The sequence below is a fragment of the Geotrypetes seraphini genome, chromosome 9 (genome assembly GCF_902459505.1).
Source record: "Geotrypetes seraphini chromosome 9, aGeoSer1.1, whole genome shotgun sequence".
Taxonomy (NCBI): domain Eukaryota; kingdom Metazoa; phylum Chordata; class Amphibia; order Gymnophiona; family Dermophiidae; genus Geotrypetes; species Geotrypetes seraphini.
The window spans coordinates 125,296,830-125,311,930 of record NC_047092.1 but is presented as its reverse complement, the minus strand read 5'-3'; the positions used below and the strand labels follow the sequence as shown (position 1 = coordinate 125,311,930).

The window sequence follows — 15,101 nt, the reverse complement described above, 5'->3', positions numbered from 1 at the left end:
ATACTTGAGCGCCATCTATCGGATTATCATCGGTACTCCCGAAGAAGGCTTTTTATCACAAAGCCGAAACACGGACCATATTGGGTTTGCAAAGGTCTACAAGATAGATTGGTTGGAATAGATTTTTTTTTTTCTTGGCAAATATGACATGTTTGGTATTTTAACAGTTGATTGTATTCAATAAACTCTGCTTTATCCTTGGTTGATGTGTATGGTTCCTTCCCCACTCGTTTTCTGTTGCATATTTGTCATGGGGTTTGTTTGCCTTGTTGTTTGGATTCCACATATAGAATGCTTCATAAATGGATGAAAATAATGTGAATTCCCCTGAATCCACATGGAGATGATCTCACCAGCACCATTTGGTAACCATGTGTAGAAAAAAATCCAGGATGGTAATGTCAGCCTAATTTCCTATTCACACCCTTCAAGCTCACATTCTTAAGCATATCATTTGCGATTCCGGAACTTGGAGCCTAAGAGGATGGCTGGTTAACTGCTGAGCTCCCTCTCATAAGCAATATTTATTTGTTTTAATTAACAGATATTTCTTCAATTTAATTCAAAATAGCAGGAATGTCCTCGAATAAGCAAAAGATACCAGAATCTCACGCTAAATCAACAGGAAAAACCAAAAGACTAAAGGAGGATCTGCAGTCTTCCAGTGAAATTCCTCTTCCTATGGATGCCCTGGACTTAATTGAGGTATTGGAGGAAATAAGGAAAGTTAATATGAATATGATAGAAATGAAACAAGAGTTGAACATGATGAACAGCAAATTTGATATATTAACTAGCAAAATGGAAAAGTTGGAAAATAGAATTGAAAAAATTGAACATGTTCAACAAAGTAATAAAGAAGATCATAATAAACTATTCGAATTAAATAAAAGAATAATTGACATGGAGAATAGATCTAGAAATCAAAATTTAAGAATAGTTGGTTTAAAGGAAGGAATTGAGGGGAAAGACATGATTGGATTTTTAGAAGAAATAATACCAAAAATTCTTCCACTTAAAATAAAAGGATCATTAGCTATTGAAAAAGCACATAGAATTGGTGTGAGGAAAAATCAAGATAAAGATAAGCCAAGAACTGTTATTTTTAAAGTAGTTAGATTCCAACATGTATTGGAGATTTTGAAAGCAGCAAAAGAAATAAAAGATGTGTCATATAAAGATTCCAAGCTTATATTCTTTCAAGATTTTGCAAAGGAGACTGTTCAAATTAGGAAGCAGTTTTTACAATATAGACAACCATTGAAAGAAATGGGTGCTAAGTATGGACTTTATTACCCTGCGCTAATGAGAGTCACTTATAAAGAAAAATTTTATCAATTTGAGGATCCAGGGAAACTTAAAGAGTTTTTATCATCACAAGAAGTACCCATGAACTAAAAATTATTTATGATAGAGAAATAAAATGTTAGGTAACGGGTAGGGAATTTTAAATTTTCCTTGAATAGTGTGCATGAAAGTTTGAAACTAAATGAATTATAAAAAATTTTTTTTTTCATATACATTAATTGGTTACAAGATGGCTGCTGAAACTGAAGGATTAACTGTATTGGAATGAATAGAACAGTTTCAAAATAACGAAATAGATTCTAATACAGAATGGGAAAAGCAGATGGAAACAGAGAATTTTCAGTCATTCTTATGAACCCAACGTCAAAAGAATTCTAAGAGGGAGAGGGGGTGGAGTTGTAAGTGAGGCCTTAAGATTATAGTCTCAGATAAATATCCAGGAACTTTCCTAGTGCTAAAGATGTTGTTTCAGAGGGAAAGCTCAGGATATCTAAGATAAGAGATTCAGCATCAGATCTTTGGAGCACTTCCCCTCCCCATCTGAATCAGAAGAGGGTTCTAAGAATCGGAATTTTACATTAGAGATCTAGAACATTGTTTGGTCTCCTGCTACTTACATGATTTTTGATGCTTGGAAATAAGATTTGAGTGCTGTTAGAGGCCAGTATTCTGTGGACCGTCATTGGGGAGTTGTACTTCCGGTCAAGAAAGGAGGGGTAGAGCGGGTATGAAGAGGAGAAACAACGGTGGAGAGCTGGGCGCAGGTCTGACTAAATATTATAATCGAAGAGCAGGGACGCTGAATGAAGGAAGTGGACTAAATCGGCAGCGAGGTAAACTGTTTGCGTCTCAGCACAAGGTCTGAACAGAACGGGACTTGTTATTCAGGTTTTTTTTGGGACTACAGCGCATGGTGATGATTTGGACACTGATCCACTCCCTCGCTTCTGTACTATGACTTTGCCTTTATAATACTCAGTGAGTTCAAATGTGGAACGTTTAAATGACTTAAAAAAAACAACTACAATTTAAGACTCATATGAATGAAAGCTGGAAAAATAAAATGGAAAATGAAACTGTTTAATGTAAAGCTCACTGAAATTATCTTCAAACATTGCTCAAAGTGTGTGGAAATTGGATACTAAAAGATGGATATTAATTGATTAACACTTTCTGGGCTGTACAGTGTAACAGAAGAGTACAACTTGATATATCCCACATACTGGTTTGGAATTCTGACTGAAACCTAAGGAATGAGAATTTTCATGACTCAATATTTGAGAATGGAACAGTCCTTGGTTTGTTCATATGATTCAAAAAGTGACTCTGTGCTAAAAGCTATGATTTGTTTTGAAAGACTGGAGAGATGAAGATTGTATGCTATAATAGTTTAAATGGTATTGGGCAAGATTACAATATATATAAAAATAAAAAAAGGGGAAGAATCAGTATTGATAAAAGATATGTTACAGTTTTTTATGCTTTTTGTCACTGAGTTTTAAATATTAAATTATTCAGTTATATGGGGTAGAGATATGCAGTAGAATATGATATATGGTTGGGAGATATTTAATGAGATTATATAGTCTTTTAAAATGTGTGGTTGGAATAAGAGATATTTTAAAAGAAGAAATAGTAATACAAAATGCTTATGGGTGAGGAGAGTGGGTTTGCTGGGTTGTTCTTATGACTTCAAGTTATCGCAATATGCATGGGGGAGGGATAAGGGTGGGAATAGGGGAGGGTTTTTTGTGTATTATGAATAGATTTTATAAAATTTTAAGAGAGGGAAGGGAATTGTGTAATGATAAATTAAGAGAAATGTTCGGAAAAAGGGAATATTATAATAATTTGAAATTTATGTTGGGAAAGATTTATGACAGTGATAAATATTTAAATGGAACTTTAAAATACTTTCACTAAATGTCAACGGTTTAAACCATCCAATTAAGAAGAAGAAAACACTTTTATTCTTGAAAGATCAAGGTGTTGATATATGTTTCATTCAAGAGACTCATCTGTCAGCAGTAGAGTCTCAGAAGCTAAAAGGTGGTTGGATTAAGCAAGTTTTTTATGCCCCAGCTGTCAAGAAGAAAGCAGGTGTTGCAATACTGGTAAATAAAAGATGTAATGCAAATTTTAACCTAATCACTGCTGACCCATTGGGAAGGTGGGTGCATGTGGAAATGGTTCTGGGAAATATTTCCATGGCGCTTTTCAATATATATGCACCTAATTCTAATCAATTTGAATATTTTAAATCTTTACAACAAATATTATTACCACTGGCTGCTTCTAATCTAGTTGTGGCTGGGGATTTCAATGCTGTTGTAGATCCTATTATGGATAAAAACCTAGTAGAGTAATGAAATCATTAGGGCTAGATAATTTGATACAAAACTGTGATCTGAAAGATATATGGCGAATCTTTCATTTTAATGATCAGGAATTTTCATTTTGTTCCCATGTTCATAAGTCTTTTTCAAGGATTGATTATATATTTGTTTCTAGTACATTAGTTCAACAAGTAACACAAGCCTCCATAGATCCAATTATTTTGTCTGATCATGGTGGGGTGTGGATTAAAATAAAGATAATTGATAAGGAGGATAATAGACCAATCTGGAGATTTGATAATACACTGCTGGTGGAACCAAATTTTATTGAGGAAATGCAAGTGAAAATAAATGAATATTTTCAAATTAATAATACGAAAGATATCTCTATAGAAACATTATGGGATGCTTTTAAGGCAACTATGAGAGGCCAAATTATTTCTTTTTTGGCATATCTTAAAAAACAAATTAAAAAACAATTTTATAATTTGGAACAGGAAATAAAGATATTAGAGTCAAAATTAATTGAGAAATGGGAACATTCTGTATTACAAGATCTCATGAAAGCGAAAGGGAAATATAATGAAATTTCCTCTAAGTTGATTAGAAAAGATTTATTCTCTCAACAAGCAGTGTATTATGGAAATTCAAATAAGGCGGGAAGAATGTTAGCAAATTATCTAAAAGTAAAAAAATGGAAAACCAAGATAGTAATGATTAAAGATGAAAGGGGGAATTCTTATTCTCAAACTGGAATGATTTTAAAACAATTTTTTAATTTTTATAAAAACTTATATTCTTCTGAGACCTATTTAGATAAAGAAAAGGATGGTTTGAGATTTTTAAAGTTAATTAAGGGACCGAAAATTCCTGAGCAAGTAAAAGAAAGTTTAGATAAGCCAATATCATTAAACGAATTGCAAGCAGCACTGAAGTCCCTTAGAGTTGGATCCGCTCCAGGTGGAGATGGTTATTCTGTTTTATAAATCATTTCAAATTACCCTGTTGCCATTTTTATTAAATTTGTATCAGACTCAACTTAATAAAGGTTGTATTATGGGTACCATGGCTGAATCATTAACTATAGTTTTGCCAAAGCCAAATAAAGATCCCACACTGATGTCAAATTACAGGCCTATTTCGTTAATTAATGTTGATAGGAAAATTTTAGCTAAGATTTTGGCTATACGTTTGGCTAAAGCTCTCCCTTTCATTATTGGTATGCACCAAACAGGATTCGTTGCTCAAAGACATTCTTCTAACAACACTAGGCTTGCACTACATATGTTGAATTTATCCAAAGCTTTAATAGATCCAGTTTTTTCTGTATCACTTGATGCAGAAAAGGCTTTTGATCGTGTTGAATGGAACTTTATGTATCAAACGATGGAGTGGTTCGGTATTGGCTCAGGTTTTATACAAATGGTTCAAGCATTGTATAGCTCCCCCATTGCTAAATTATATATTAATAATAATTTTTCAGAAGGTTTTAAATTGCAAAGGGGGGTTAGACTAGGTTGTCCCTTATCTCCTTTGCTTTTTGATATTGTTTTGGAACCCTTGTTATTAGCCATTCAGCAAACAGAGGAGATTCAGGGTATTCCTCATAAAGATCGGGAATATAAGATCTCGGCTTATGCGGATGATATATTGCTCTATTTGAGAAATCCTGAGAAAACCATTCCTTGCTTACTTGAATTAATTGAGAATTTTGGAAAATTTTCAGGATATAAAATAAATTGGAATAAATCAGAAATTCTTCCACTCAATGTTCATTGTACAAAAGGATTGTTTGATTCATTTCCCTTTCTTTGGAAGGAGGAGGGAATAAAGTATTTAGGTATTTGGATTAAAAATACATTGGATGAAACAATGAAAATAAATGAAAAATCATTATTACAGAAGGTTACAGAGATGTGTGAGCAATGGAATCCTTTACATCTTTCATGGTGGGGGAGAGTCCAAACTATTAAAATGATGATTTTACCTGTGATTTGCTATCAGATGGGAATGTTGCCGGTTTATTTTCAAGGGTCCTTTTATAAAAAATTAAATAGTATTCTTTTAAAATTTATTTGGCTGGGTAAAACTCCTAGAGTGGCTCTGGTATCCTTACAAAGACCAATTTCAGAGGGAGGGGTAAATTTTCCAAATTTTTATAGGTATCATCAAGCCTATATTTTGCGCCATGGTATGTATTGAGTCCTCCCAGAACTCATGGAAACACTCCCTGATTGGTTATGGGTAGAATGGCAACTCATGTCTCCATTGTGTTTATGCCAGGTACTTAGTATCAAAATACCTAGTTACAGTAAAGATAATATCATACTAGTAGACACATGGAAAACGTTGCAATATGTAAGCAATTTAACATCTATTCCAATTCATAAATCTACAAAACAGTCTATATGGGTTAACTCCAAGATCCAAATTGGCGGGGAGAGACTAGTCTGGAAGCATTGGATGATAGCAGTAATACGAATATTGGATGACGTTATTTCTAATGGTACCATGCTTGAATTTTCACAGTTGCAAAACAAATTTGGTCTTAATAAATCAGAAAATTTTAGATGGATGCAACTGAAGCATGCCATTCAGGCAGGGTTCCCTGATTGGAAAAGCCTTAATAAACATCACAGTTTGGAATTTCTGTGTTTTCAGACAGACTTCTTGGGTCACCAGGCCGCCCAGTGGTATAAAGTGTTAGGCGGATTTAATAAAAAGAAATTAAAAAATGGTTTAAGAGATATTTGGAGCATTGAGATTAAGCATGAAATTACTGCATCTCAATGGCCACAAATTTGGTCTTGGAGGATGAAATGTACGGTGTCAGCATCTATGAGACAAACTTGGTTCTTTCTGTTACATAGAGCGTTATGGACCCCCGTTAGGTTACAAAAATTAGATAGTTCTTTGTCTAATAGATGTTGGCATTGTAATTTGGAAGCAGGAACTTTAGATCATTTATTGTTTCATTGCCCATATATTATGAATTTTTGGAAATCAATTTGGGACCAAATTAATAATTTATTAGATAACCCAGTGGCATTATCCTATGATACTGTGATATTTGGTATGTAAATGAGAGCAAAAAGTCAAATTTCTGCAAATAATAATAAATTACTGCTAATAATGACTGGTGTTGCCATTCAGCAAATTTATTGTTTCATTGCCCATATATTATGAATTTTTGGAAATCAATTTGGGACCAAATTAATAATTTATTAGATAACCCAGTGGCATTATCCTATGATACTGTGATATTTGGTATGTAAATGAGAGCAAAAAGTCAAATTTCTGCAAATAATAATAAATTACTGCTAATAATGACTGGTGTTGCCATTCAGCAAATTACATACAATTGGAAGGATTGGAGGAGATTGAATTACACCTTTTGGTGGAATTCTTTATGTCACATTTATAAAATGGAAAGATTCATTGCATTGCAAAGAGGATATTTTAAGAAGTTTCAGGATGTGTGGAAACCATTGACAAGATATTGTACAGAGTAACTGGATACGTTTCCCTTAAATATATCAGTTTAAAAGGGTAGGGTGGGGATTGTGGTATTGATGTGTATTTATATGATTATTAGTTATGTGGTAGGGAGGGATGGGAGGGGGGTGGGGTAAGAAGTTATGTAATTAACCAAAGTTAGAATGTAAGTGAAATTTGCATTGATTATCTGATTGAATATGTACTTACACTTTATGTAATTTTGAAAATGAATAAAAATTTTGAAAAAAAAAAAAAAAGCATATCATTTGCTTCCAAATACTTCGATGTCATTACCCCTTCAAGATGCACACTTTAAAATCCTAAGTGTTTGAGGTTTCTGCGGGTAATGCAGAGCTTACAGGAATGGAGGAATGGGACAGCGACAAAACTCATGGGGACGGGATGAGGAAATTGAGTTCCTATGGGGATGGGGAAAAATTTGTCCCCGTGTCATTCTCTACTCTCGGCTCCCCTCGTGTGCCTTGGCACATAGTGCACAGTCACTCCTCAGGGGGCCATCCAGCACAAAATTGGTATGATACAGTAGTTAAACCATCTCTGGAGTCCATCTTGACTGATTCTAGACCCAAACAAAGCAGGGAGAGGCTTTTAAAATAAAATTGGGAAATCTAAGATTGTCGCCGTGGCAGTGATTTTGGCGCCACAAATAGCCTGGGGTAGCTATAAAAACAGACAAAGTATGTCAAAAAAAGGATTTTAGGGGTGGAGAAACCCTCAAGGAAGCCCCAGAAACTCCTCAAAACTCCCAATTCAACTCAGACAGTAATAAGCTGTATTCACTGTACTTAGTGTTATCAGATGTCCGGATTTCCCCAGACAGCTTTTCAAAACCTGGCACTTTGGGTTTTGAAACGTTTCCAACAAATTGCTGTCAGGCAGGAGGACATCTGCACATATGTGTGACATCATTGCATCGCATCCGCGTAAGCATGGATGCCCGATGACAGCAGGCATCAGGGGGAGGGGGAGCTGGGGTGGGATTGGGGGCAGGACTGGGGCATAACGGGATGGGGATGGGTAGAACTAGGTGGGCCTGAGGCGGATCTAGGGGTACGGACTTTCCATTTGGAATATCTGGTAATCCTAACTATACTGCCTGCATCAGCTTACACATTAGCCGGATAGAGATAAGCAAGCACAATATCCAGGAGTTTGTCTCTTTGCACTGTCTTTTACACAGGCTGACTAGCCTGAAACCTTCTTCTAGTCTCCACTAGAGGTCTGCATGGGAAAGGGGATTACAGGAATCCCATGAGAGTCCTGCAGGGATCCCCTAGGTCCATAGGGATCCCGCAGGGATGGACGCTGGTTCTCTGGTGTTCCCATTGAAATACCAGCCTACCTTTGTTCCAATGTTCCCTCTAAGTTTCTTCGATCTCTCAGCACACCAGTTGCTGATTGCCACTCACATGGGAGAGCTCTGTACATCCACCAATTAAGGAGACAGAGCTGGAGCTTGATGGCCAATCATGAGCACTTCCTTGTAGAAGTGCTCCCAGATTGGTGGATGTGCAAAGCTCTCCCAGTAGTAAGCCTTGGCGTGAGACCTCTCAAGAATCTCGTTGGCTCAAGCCTGCCACCACTCACTGAAGCTCTGCAGAGGAGAGCAGGAGAGACTGGGCAGCATAACTGTACAGCTCCTGAGCCAGACTACCCTGCATTAAACTGCTTCAGCCCAGCAGGTACCAACATTAAATATGTAACTTTAAAAAAAAAAGAAGAGCGGAGGGGGAGAGAATTGCTGCACCGGGTATCTTCTTTCTGTTCATCAAATTCTGCCTTAAATCTACTTTTTTGGGATAGCATTTTGTTGATATGCTAACTCCCACCCAAATGGGGAAAGGGAGGGAGAAGGGGTATTGGTTTTATGCCTGTTCTGGCAGATGTCAGTTTTGAATTTTTTGTAAAACTCAATTAAAACTAAAATCAAAACTGTGAGAAGTAATTGCTGCTTTTTATGGGGACAGGTAATTTTTATGGGGCGACAGAGGGGATTCCTCGCGGGGACAGGTGGGGACAGAAGAGATTCTGGTGGGAACAGATGGGGATGGGCAGAATTCTGGCAGGTATGGATGGGGACGGATAGGATTCTGGTGGGGATGGGTAGGATTTCTGCCCCTGCACAACTCTCTAGTCTCCAAGTGCTTCTTCAGGGGGGAGACCACAGCCAGCACCCACAAGGTCACCTGACTAGCGCAGGACCCGAAAACAGTCTGCACTTAAGCTCTTTGAATGAAACCAGGTAAGTAGATTCCCAGGGGCCAAACCCTGAGCTGATCCAAGTGTTATGACAGGTTGGCCAGACAGGTGTCCTATGCAAGGGTAGTTCACTCAGCTGGAGAATTTAGAACCCTGAATCTGCAGCTTTTCCCAGGTCTACTGGGGAGTTCTAAAGCACCCAAAGCCTCAAAAAACTTTGATTAATACCCCAAAATAATAAATATTAAGCAGAGCAGATGAAAAAGACACTTTTTCCTTGCCTGCACAAGGAAAAAACTGAAGAAAGGGGGAAGTACCCAATGATGCAGGGAGGCAAAGTTGAAAATGTAAGATGATACCTTCTGCATCCCTCGCAGGTGAAGATACACTACCCACAGCTTCAGGGCCCATGTGCTTTTTGCACTAGAATAGAATGTTTAAAATCATTTGCACAGATGACAGATGATTTATCTCGTTTAAATAGTAATACATATGTTTATGATTAGAATTTCCAATTTTCAGCTGTGCTCTGCCTTAGATGATATTGTATGAGGAGATTATTAATGCTTTAAAGCAGGGGTGCCCAATACGTTGATCGCGATCAACCGGTCAATCGCTCAGGCAACCCCAGTCGATCGCAAAGCCAGGTTCCCTTCCCTTCTGTTTTTTTTCCCCTCCTGACTGGCCCGCCTCTTGAAGAATACCGGCCAATCAAAAGTCAGCTCGTTGGGTCCCCGCCGCCCTCCAGGCCCCCCAGGCTGCCGCTGCTGGTGGAGGAGGAAGAGGAGTCCTTGGCGCAGAGCAGGCAGCAGAGGGGCGTTACACGCTCTTGTCTTTCTGGCAGTGGACGTGCTTGAAGGAGCGGGGAAAGGAGTCGGATTTAGGTAGCAATTGGGAGGAGTGCTGGTCGTGGAGCCACTGGCCGAGGACATGTTGATGTAGTCCATGCAGGGCAGCTTGCCCTCGTTGCTCTCCACGGAGAGTTTGGGGTTGGCCCCCATTGGTCCACATCTTGCTGTAACCATCGGGCAAGCAGCTGCCACTGGGCGACATCCGGCTTTCTCCCTGGCCTCCCGGTACTTTAGCAATTCTTGCAGGTTGCCATTGGCCTCAGGAGCTGTCTTCCCTCTGCTGCAGTCCCGCCCCTCCTCTGAGTCAGAGGCAGGATTGGGACAGAGGAAAGACAGCTCCTGAGGCCAATGGCAACCTGCAAGGATTGCTAAAGTACCAGCGATCCTCTCTGCAGGCTGCTCCATGCAGGAATTAGGTAAATGGATGTGGGAGGGCAGGGAGGAACATGCAGGCCTTCCGGGGAGGGGGGGTTGGAAGGCCGGGGCAGGCATTCAAGGGGTAATGCAGGCCTTCAGGGGGGAATGTAGGCCTTCAAGGGGTGGGGTGCAAGCCTTCGGGGCCCTGCTGTAGAAGTACACGGAGGGAGGGAGGGAAGGGGTGTTCAAAGAGACGTGCATATGCCGGACTTTGGGGGGGGAAGAAATAATGGGTCTAAAAAAGGAGTGGGAGAGAGATGGTGGATTTAGGGAGGAAACAGAAAGAGAGAGAAGTTGGACACAAGGGATGGTGTGGAGGGGGGGAAAGAGATACCGGATAGGAGGGTAGTTGGGAAAAGAAAGGAAGAGATGATGGACCCTGGGGTGGTGGGGAAGGAGGGAGAAATGCTCAATGAAAGGGTAGTTGAGAAAGGTGGATCTGTGGATGGAGATGAAAAAAAGGAAATATGCCAGACTTTCAGGGGAGGACAGAGATAGAAGATGGATGGTTAGCACGGAGAAAGAAGAAAGAAGGAGACCCTGGAAAGCAAGTTATCAGAAGACAACCAGAACCTGGGCCCAACAAGATTTGAATAATGTCCAGACAACAAAGGTAGGAAAAATGATTTTATTTTCAATTTAGTGATCAAAATGTGGCCATTTTGAGAATTTATATCTGCTATCTATATTTTGCACTATGGCCCCCTTTTACTAAACCGCAATAGTGGTTTTTAGCGCAGGGAGCCTATGAGTATCGAGAGCAGCGCAGGGCATTCAGCGCAGCTCTCTGCACTAAAAACCGCTATTGCGGTTTAGTAAAAAGGGAGGGGGTATATTTGTCTATTTTTGTATGGTTGTTACTGAAGTGACATTGCATAAAGTCATCTGCCTTGATCTCTTTGAAAAAAAACCCCAGAATATAAATGATAATTAACATTTTCTCTGCATACAGTGTGCTTTGTGTTTTTTTTTAATTTTATTGTTGGTAGATCATTTTGACTTGGTCATTTTAAAAGTAGCTCACAAGCCCAAAAAGTGTGGGCACCCCTGCTTTAAAGAAATAAATAAGCATCAGATTACATAGAATTACTTACGGTAGCTTCCCTAGTTTCAAATATTTCGTTGGCCTCCTCCAGGTTACAAACTTCCTCTATACATTCCCGCTCCAGATTGGCCGGCATCAACTCGTCCCAAAAGTTGTTGGCACGTTTCTGAATCTTTAGCACACGGTTTGCATCTTGACTGCTATAAAACACTTGCAGAGGTAAAAAAAAAAAGACAATGGTGGCTAAGCAGTTTTATACCACAAATGACAAGAGCTCAGAAACATTTGGGGATTTTGTCTGCATAATCACAGTGAGCCTGCACAAACTCCAGAAGAGAAATAAGATTCTTGAATGACTTTTGTTTTGCCACAAGTCAAAGGTGTAAAGATGCAGTGTATTCTGAAGTTTCTCAGTCTCTAACAAACAGAGACTGTGTCTAAAGTATCCTTTATATGTAGTACCATGTGTGTGTGTGTGTGTGTGTGGGGGGGGGGGGGGGGGTGTCTTTGTTAGCTATTCATTTATTACCTCTTTTCAACAGTAACATAGAAGCTGGAATTTACCTGATGTGCCATGTCCACTGATGGTTAGGTACATTAGCAACATAATAAGCTGCCACATTTTTCAGATATTTCACCTATGAAAGTTTAAAAGAAAGAACAGTGAAACCCTCCATTCTCAGATAGTGCACAAATGCATCACTATTGCAGTACAAGTATTCTAAATATGGTTGACTGGGAAATTATAGGGAGGTGAATGGATCCTCCATTGGGCTGGGTCTTATGGTTCCAGTTTTTAGATGAAGCGTTTACTGTCTGAATAGTGATTCATTGCCCTTATAACAGAACCACTAGTGACAGAATATCAATATAACAAAACTGCACACAGCCTTGAGAACTGGGAACTCTTCACTCTCAATGTCCCTCACATACTGAACACTTAAGGATTTGTTCACAATAATTAGAATTTAAAGGAGAGAATATGTTTTGAATAACTTACAGATAAAGTGAGTTGAAATTCAGTTCTAGTGTCTTCCACCATTCCAGTCTGTGAGGATCCTGGTTAATCCATAACTTCAAATATTTACTTAGAGGTTTTGCTCTAACAGTGTGTCTCCCTCCTCCCTCCATTTGGTAAACACATTGCAAACTCAAAACCAAATTCAGCTAGTAAATTTAAGGGACACTGTGAGGAATCACTTATGCAAAGACAACGATATCACCTACTCCTTGAGGAGATAGGATGAGTTCAAGCAACATTCATAAATTTTATCTGTAGATACAGTATTCTTTTCTTTTAAGGGAGAGGGAGGGGTCAGGATAGTGCATGAACATTTCTGGAGATAAGAGAATTAAAAGGGAGTACGTTGCCCTTTCCAATGTTTAGAGACGGTGAGAGTCATGATGCAGTGACAGGAATACTGTTTTTAAAAAATATTTTTCAGACAGTTGTGTACTGCAAGAATTATCATGAAATAACTGAAGATGGCCATTGTTTTCAGCTCCTAAAAGAAGACAGTCCCAAATATTTCTTTGGTTGTGTAACCACTATTTAGAATTTTGAAATTTATTTAATTAATTCGTTCATTTTCTATCCCATTGTCCCCAAAGAGCTCAGGATGGGTTACAGGATAACATACATAATAAACAGTTAACAGATTACAATTTGCCATAGTTATAGTACAAGGTTTTTTTTTGGTGGTGGTGGTGTTTTTTTCTGGTACAAGATTTTGTTCTAACAAGACATATACTAGGGATCTAATACCCATATCTGTAATATACAGTTTACAAGTTAAAATTGTCAGTGTTATAGTACAAGATTTAGCAATACAAGTTTTTATCCTAACATGACACATATTGAGGAACTTGAATCAATATACATTTCTTTGTAATCTATCGGTTGGGGGGGGGGGGGGTTTAGATGAACAGGTATGTTTTTATTGCTTTCCTAAAGTTGAGGAGTCCTTCAAGGGATCTTATAAGAACATAAGAACATAAGCAGTGCCTCCGCCGGGTCAGACCATAGGTCCATCCTGCCCAGCAGTCCGCTCCCGCGGCGGCCCAAACAGGTCACGACCTGTCCAAATCACCAGAAGGGGCCCCCATGCCACCTTGGTTTCCTATTGAGTCCTATCTTCCCATCAAAGTCCTAGCCCTCCGGTCTTGCACATGCACGACCTGGTCGGGTTTCTATACTTATTTTCTGGTTAGCTTTCTCAGTATCCCACGATCCCTTTATCCCTCAGGAATCCGTCCAGTCTCTGTTTGAATCCCTGTACTGTACTCTGCCCAATCACGTCCTCCGGTAGCGCATTCCAAGTGTCCACGACCCTTTGGGTGAAAAAAAACTTCCTTGCATTCGTTTTGAACCTATCTCCCTTCAGTTTCTCCGAATGCCCCCTCGTACCTGTTGTCCCCTTCAGCCTGAAGAATCTGTCCCTATCCACCCTCTCTATGCCCCTCATGATCTTGAAGGTCTCTATCATATCACCCCTGAGCCTCCTTTTTTCCAGAGAGAAGAGCCCCAGCCTATCCAACCTCTCGGCATATGGGCAGTGTTCCAGCCCTCTTACCAGTTTTGTTGCTCTCCTTTGGACTCTCTCGAGTACCGCCATGTCCTTCTTGAGGTACGGCGACCAATATTGAACACAATATTCCAGATGCGGACGCACCATTGCTCGATACAGTGGCATGATGACTTCCCTCGTCCTGGTTGTTATGCCCCTTTTTATGATGCCCAGCATCCTGTTGGCTTTTTTTGAGGCCGCTGCGCACTGTGCAGATGGCTTCAGTGATGCATCCACCAGCACTCCCAAGTCTCTCTCAAGACCGCTTTCTCCCAACAATGCCCCCCCCAATTTGTAGTTGAACAACGGGTTCTTTTTCCCTATATGCATGACCTTGCATTTTTCCACGTTAAAGCGCATTTGCCATTTGTTCGCCCAGTCTTCCAGCTTGTCTAGGTCCCTTTGCAGGTCCTCACACTCCTCCCTGGAGCTAACTCTGCCGCACAGTTTGGTATCGTCTGCAAATTTTATAACCTCGCACTTTGCCTCCTTTTCCAGGTCATTGATAAATATGTTGAAGAGTAACGGCCCCAGCACCGATCCCTGCGGCACACCGCTCGTGACTCCCCGCCAGTCAGAATATTGGCCCTTTACTCCGACCCTCTGCAGTCTACCCGACAACCAGTGCTCTATCCATCGGTGCACATCCCCTCCCACCCCGTGGTTCCACAGCTTCCTAAGCAGCCTTTCATGTGGCACCTTGTCGAAAGCCTTTTGAAAATCGAGGTAAATGATGTCGATGGGTTCCCCATTTTCCACCCGACTGCTTATTCCCTCAAAGAAGTACAGAAGGTTCGTTAAGCATGACCTTCCCTTACAGAATCCGTGCTGGCTTGTTCTCAGTAGGCCATTTCTCTCA

The 15,101-nt window shown here is 39.7% G+C and overlaps 1 protein-coding gene across 1 annotated transcript in view; it reads right to left on the bottom strand.

Annotated features, from left to right (window-relative positions):
• The window catches only part of PROC (protein C, inactivator of coagulation factors Va and VIIIa), a 66,654-nt gene extending 53,911 nt beyond the window's left edge, over positions 1-12,743 (bottom strand). The window contains exons 1-3 of the mRNA XM_033959601.1: positions 12,676-12,743; positions 12,240-12,313; positions 11,725-11,885 (exon numbers count right to left, since the gene is read on the bottom strand). Of these exons, the coding sequence (XP_033815492.1) occupies positions 11,725-11,885; positions 12,240-12,297 (219 nt within the window). The 5' untranslated portion in view covers positions 12,298-12,313; positions 12,676-12,743. The remainder of the gene's footprint in view (positions 1-11,724; positions 11,886-12,239; positions 12,314-12,675) is intronic.
• Between the last annotated feature and the right edge of the window lie 2,358 nt (positions 12,744-15,101).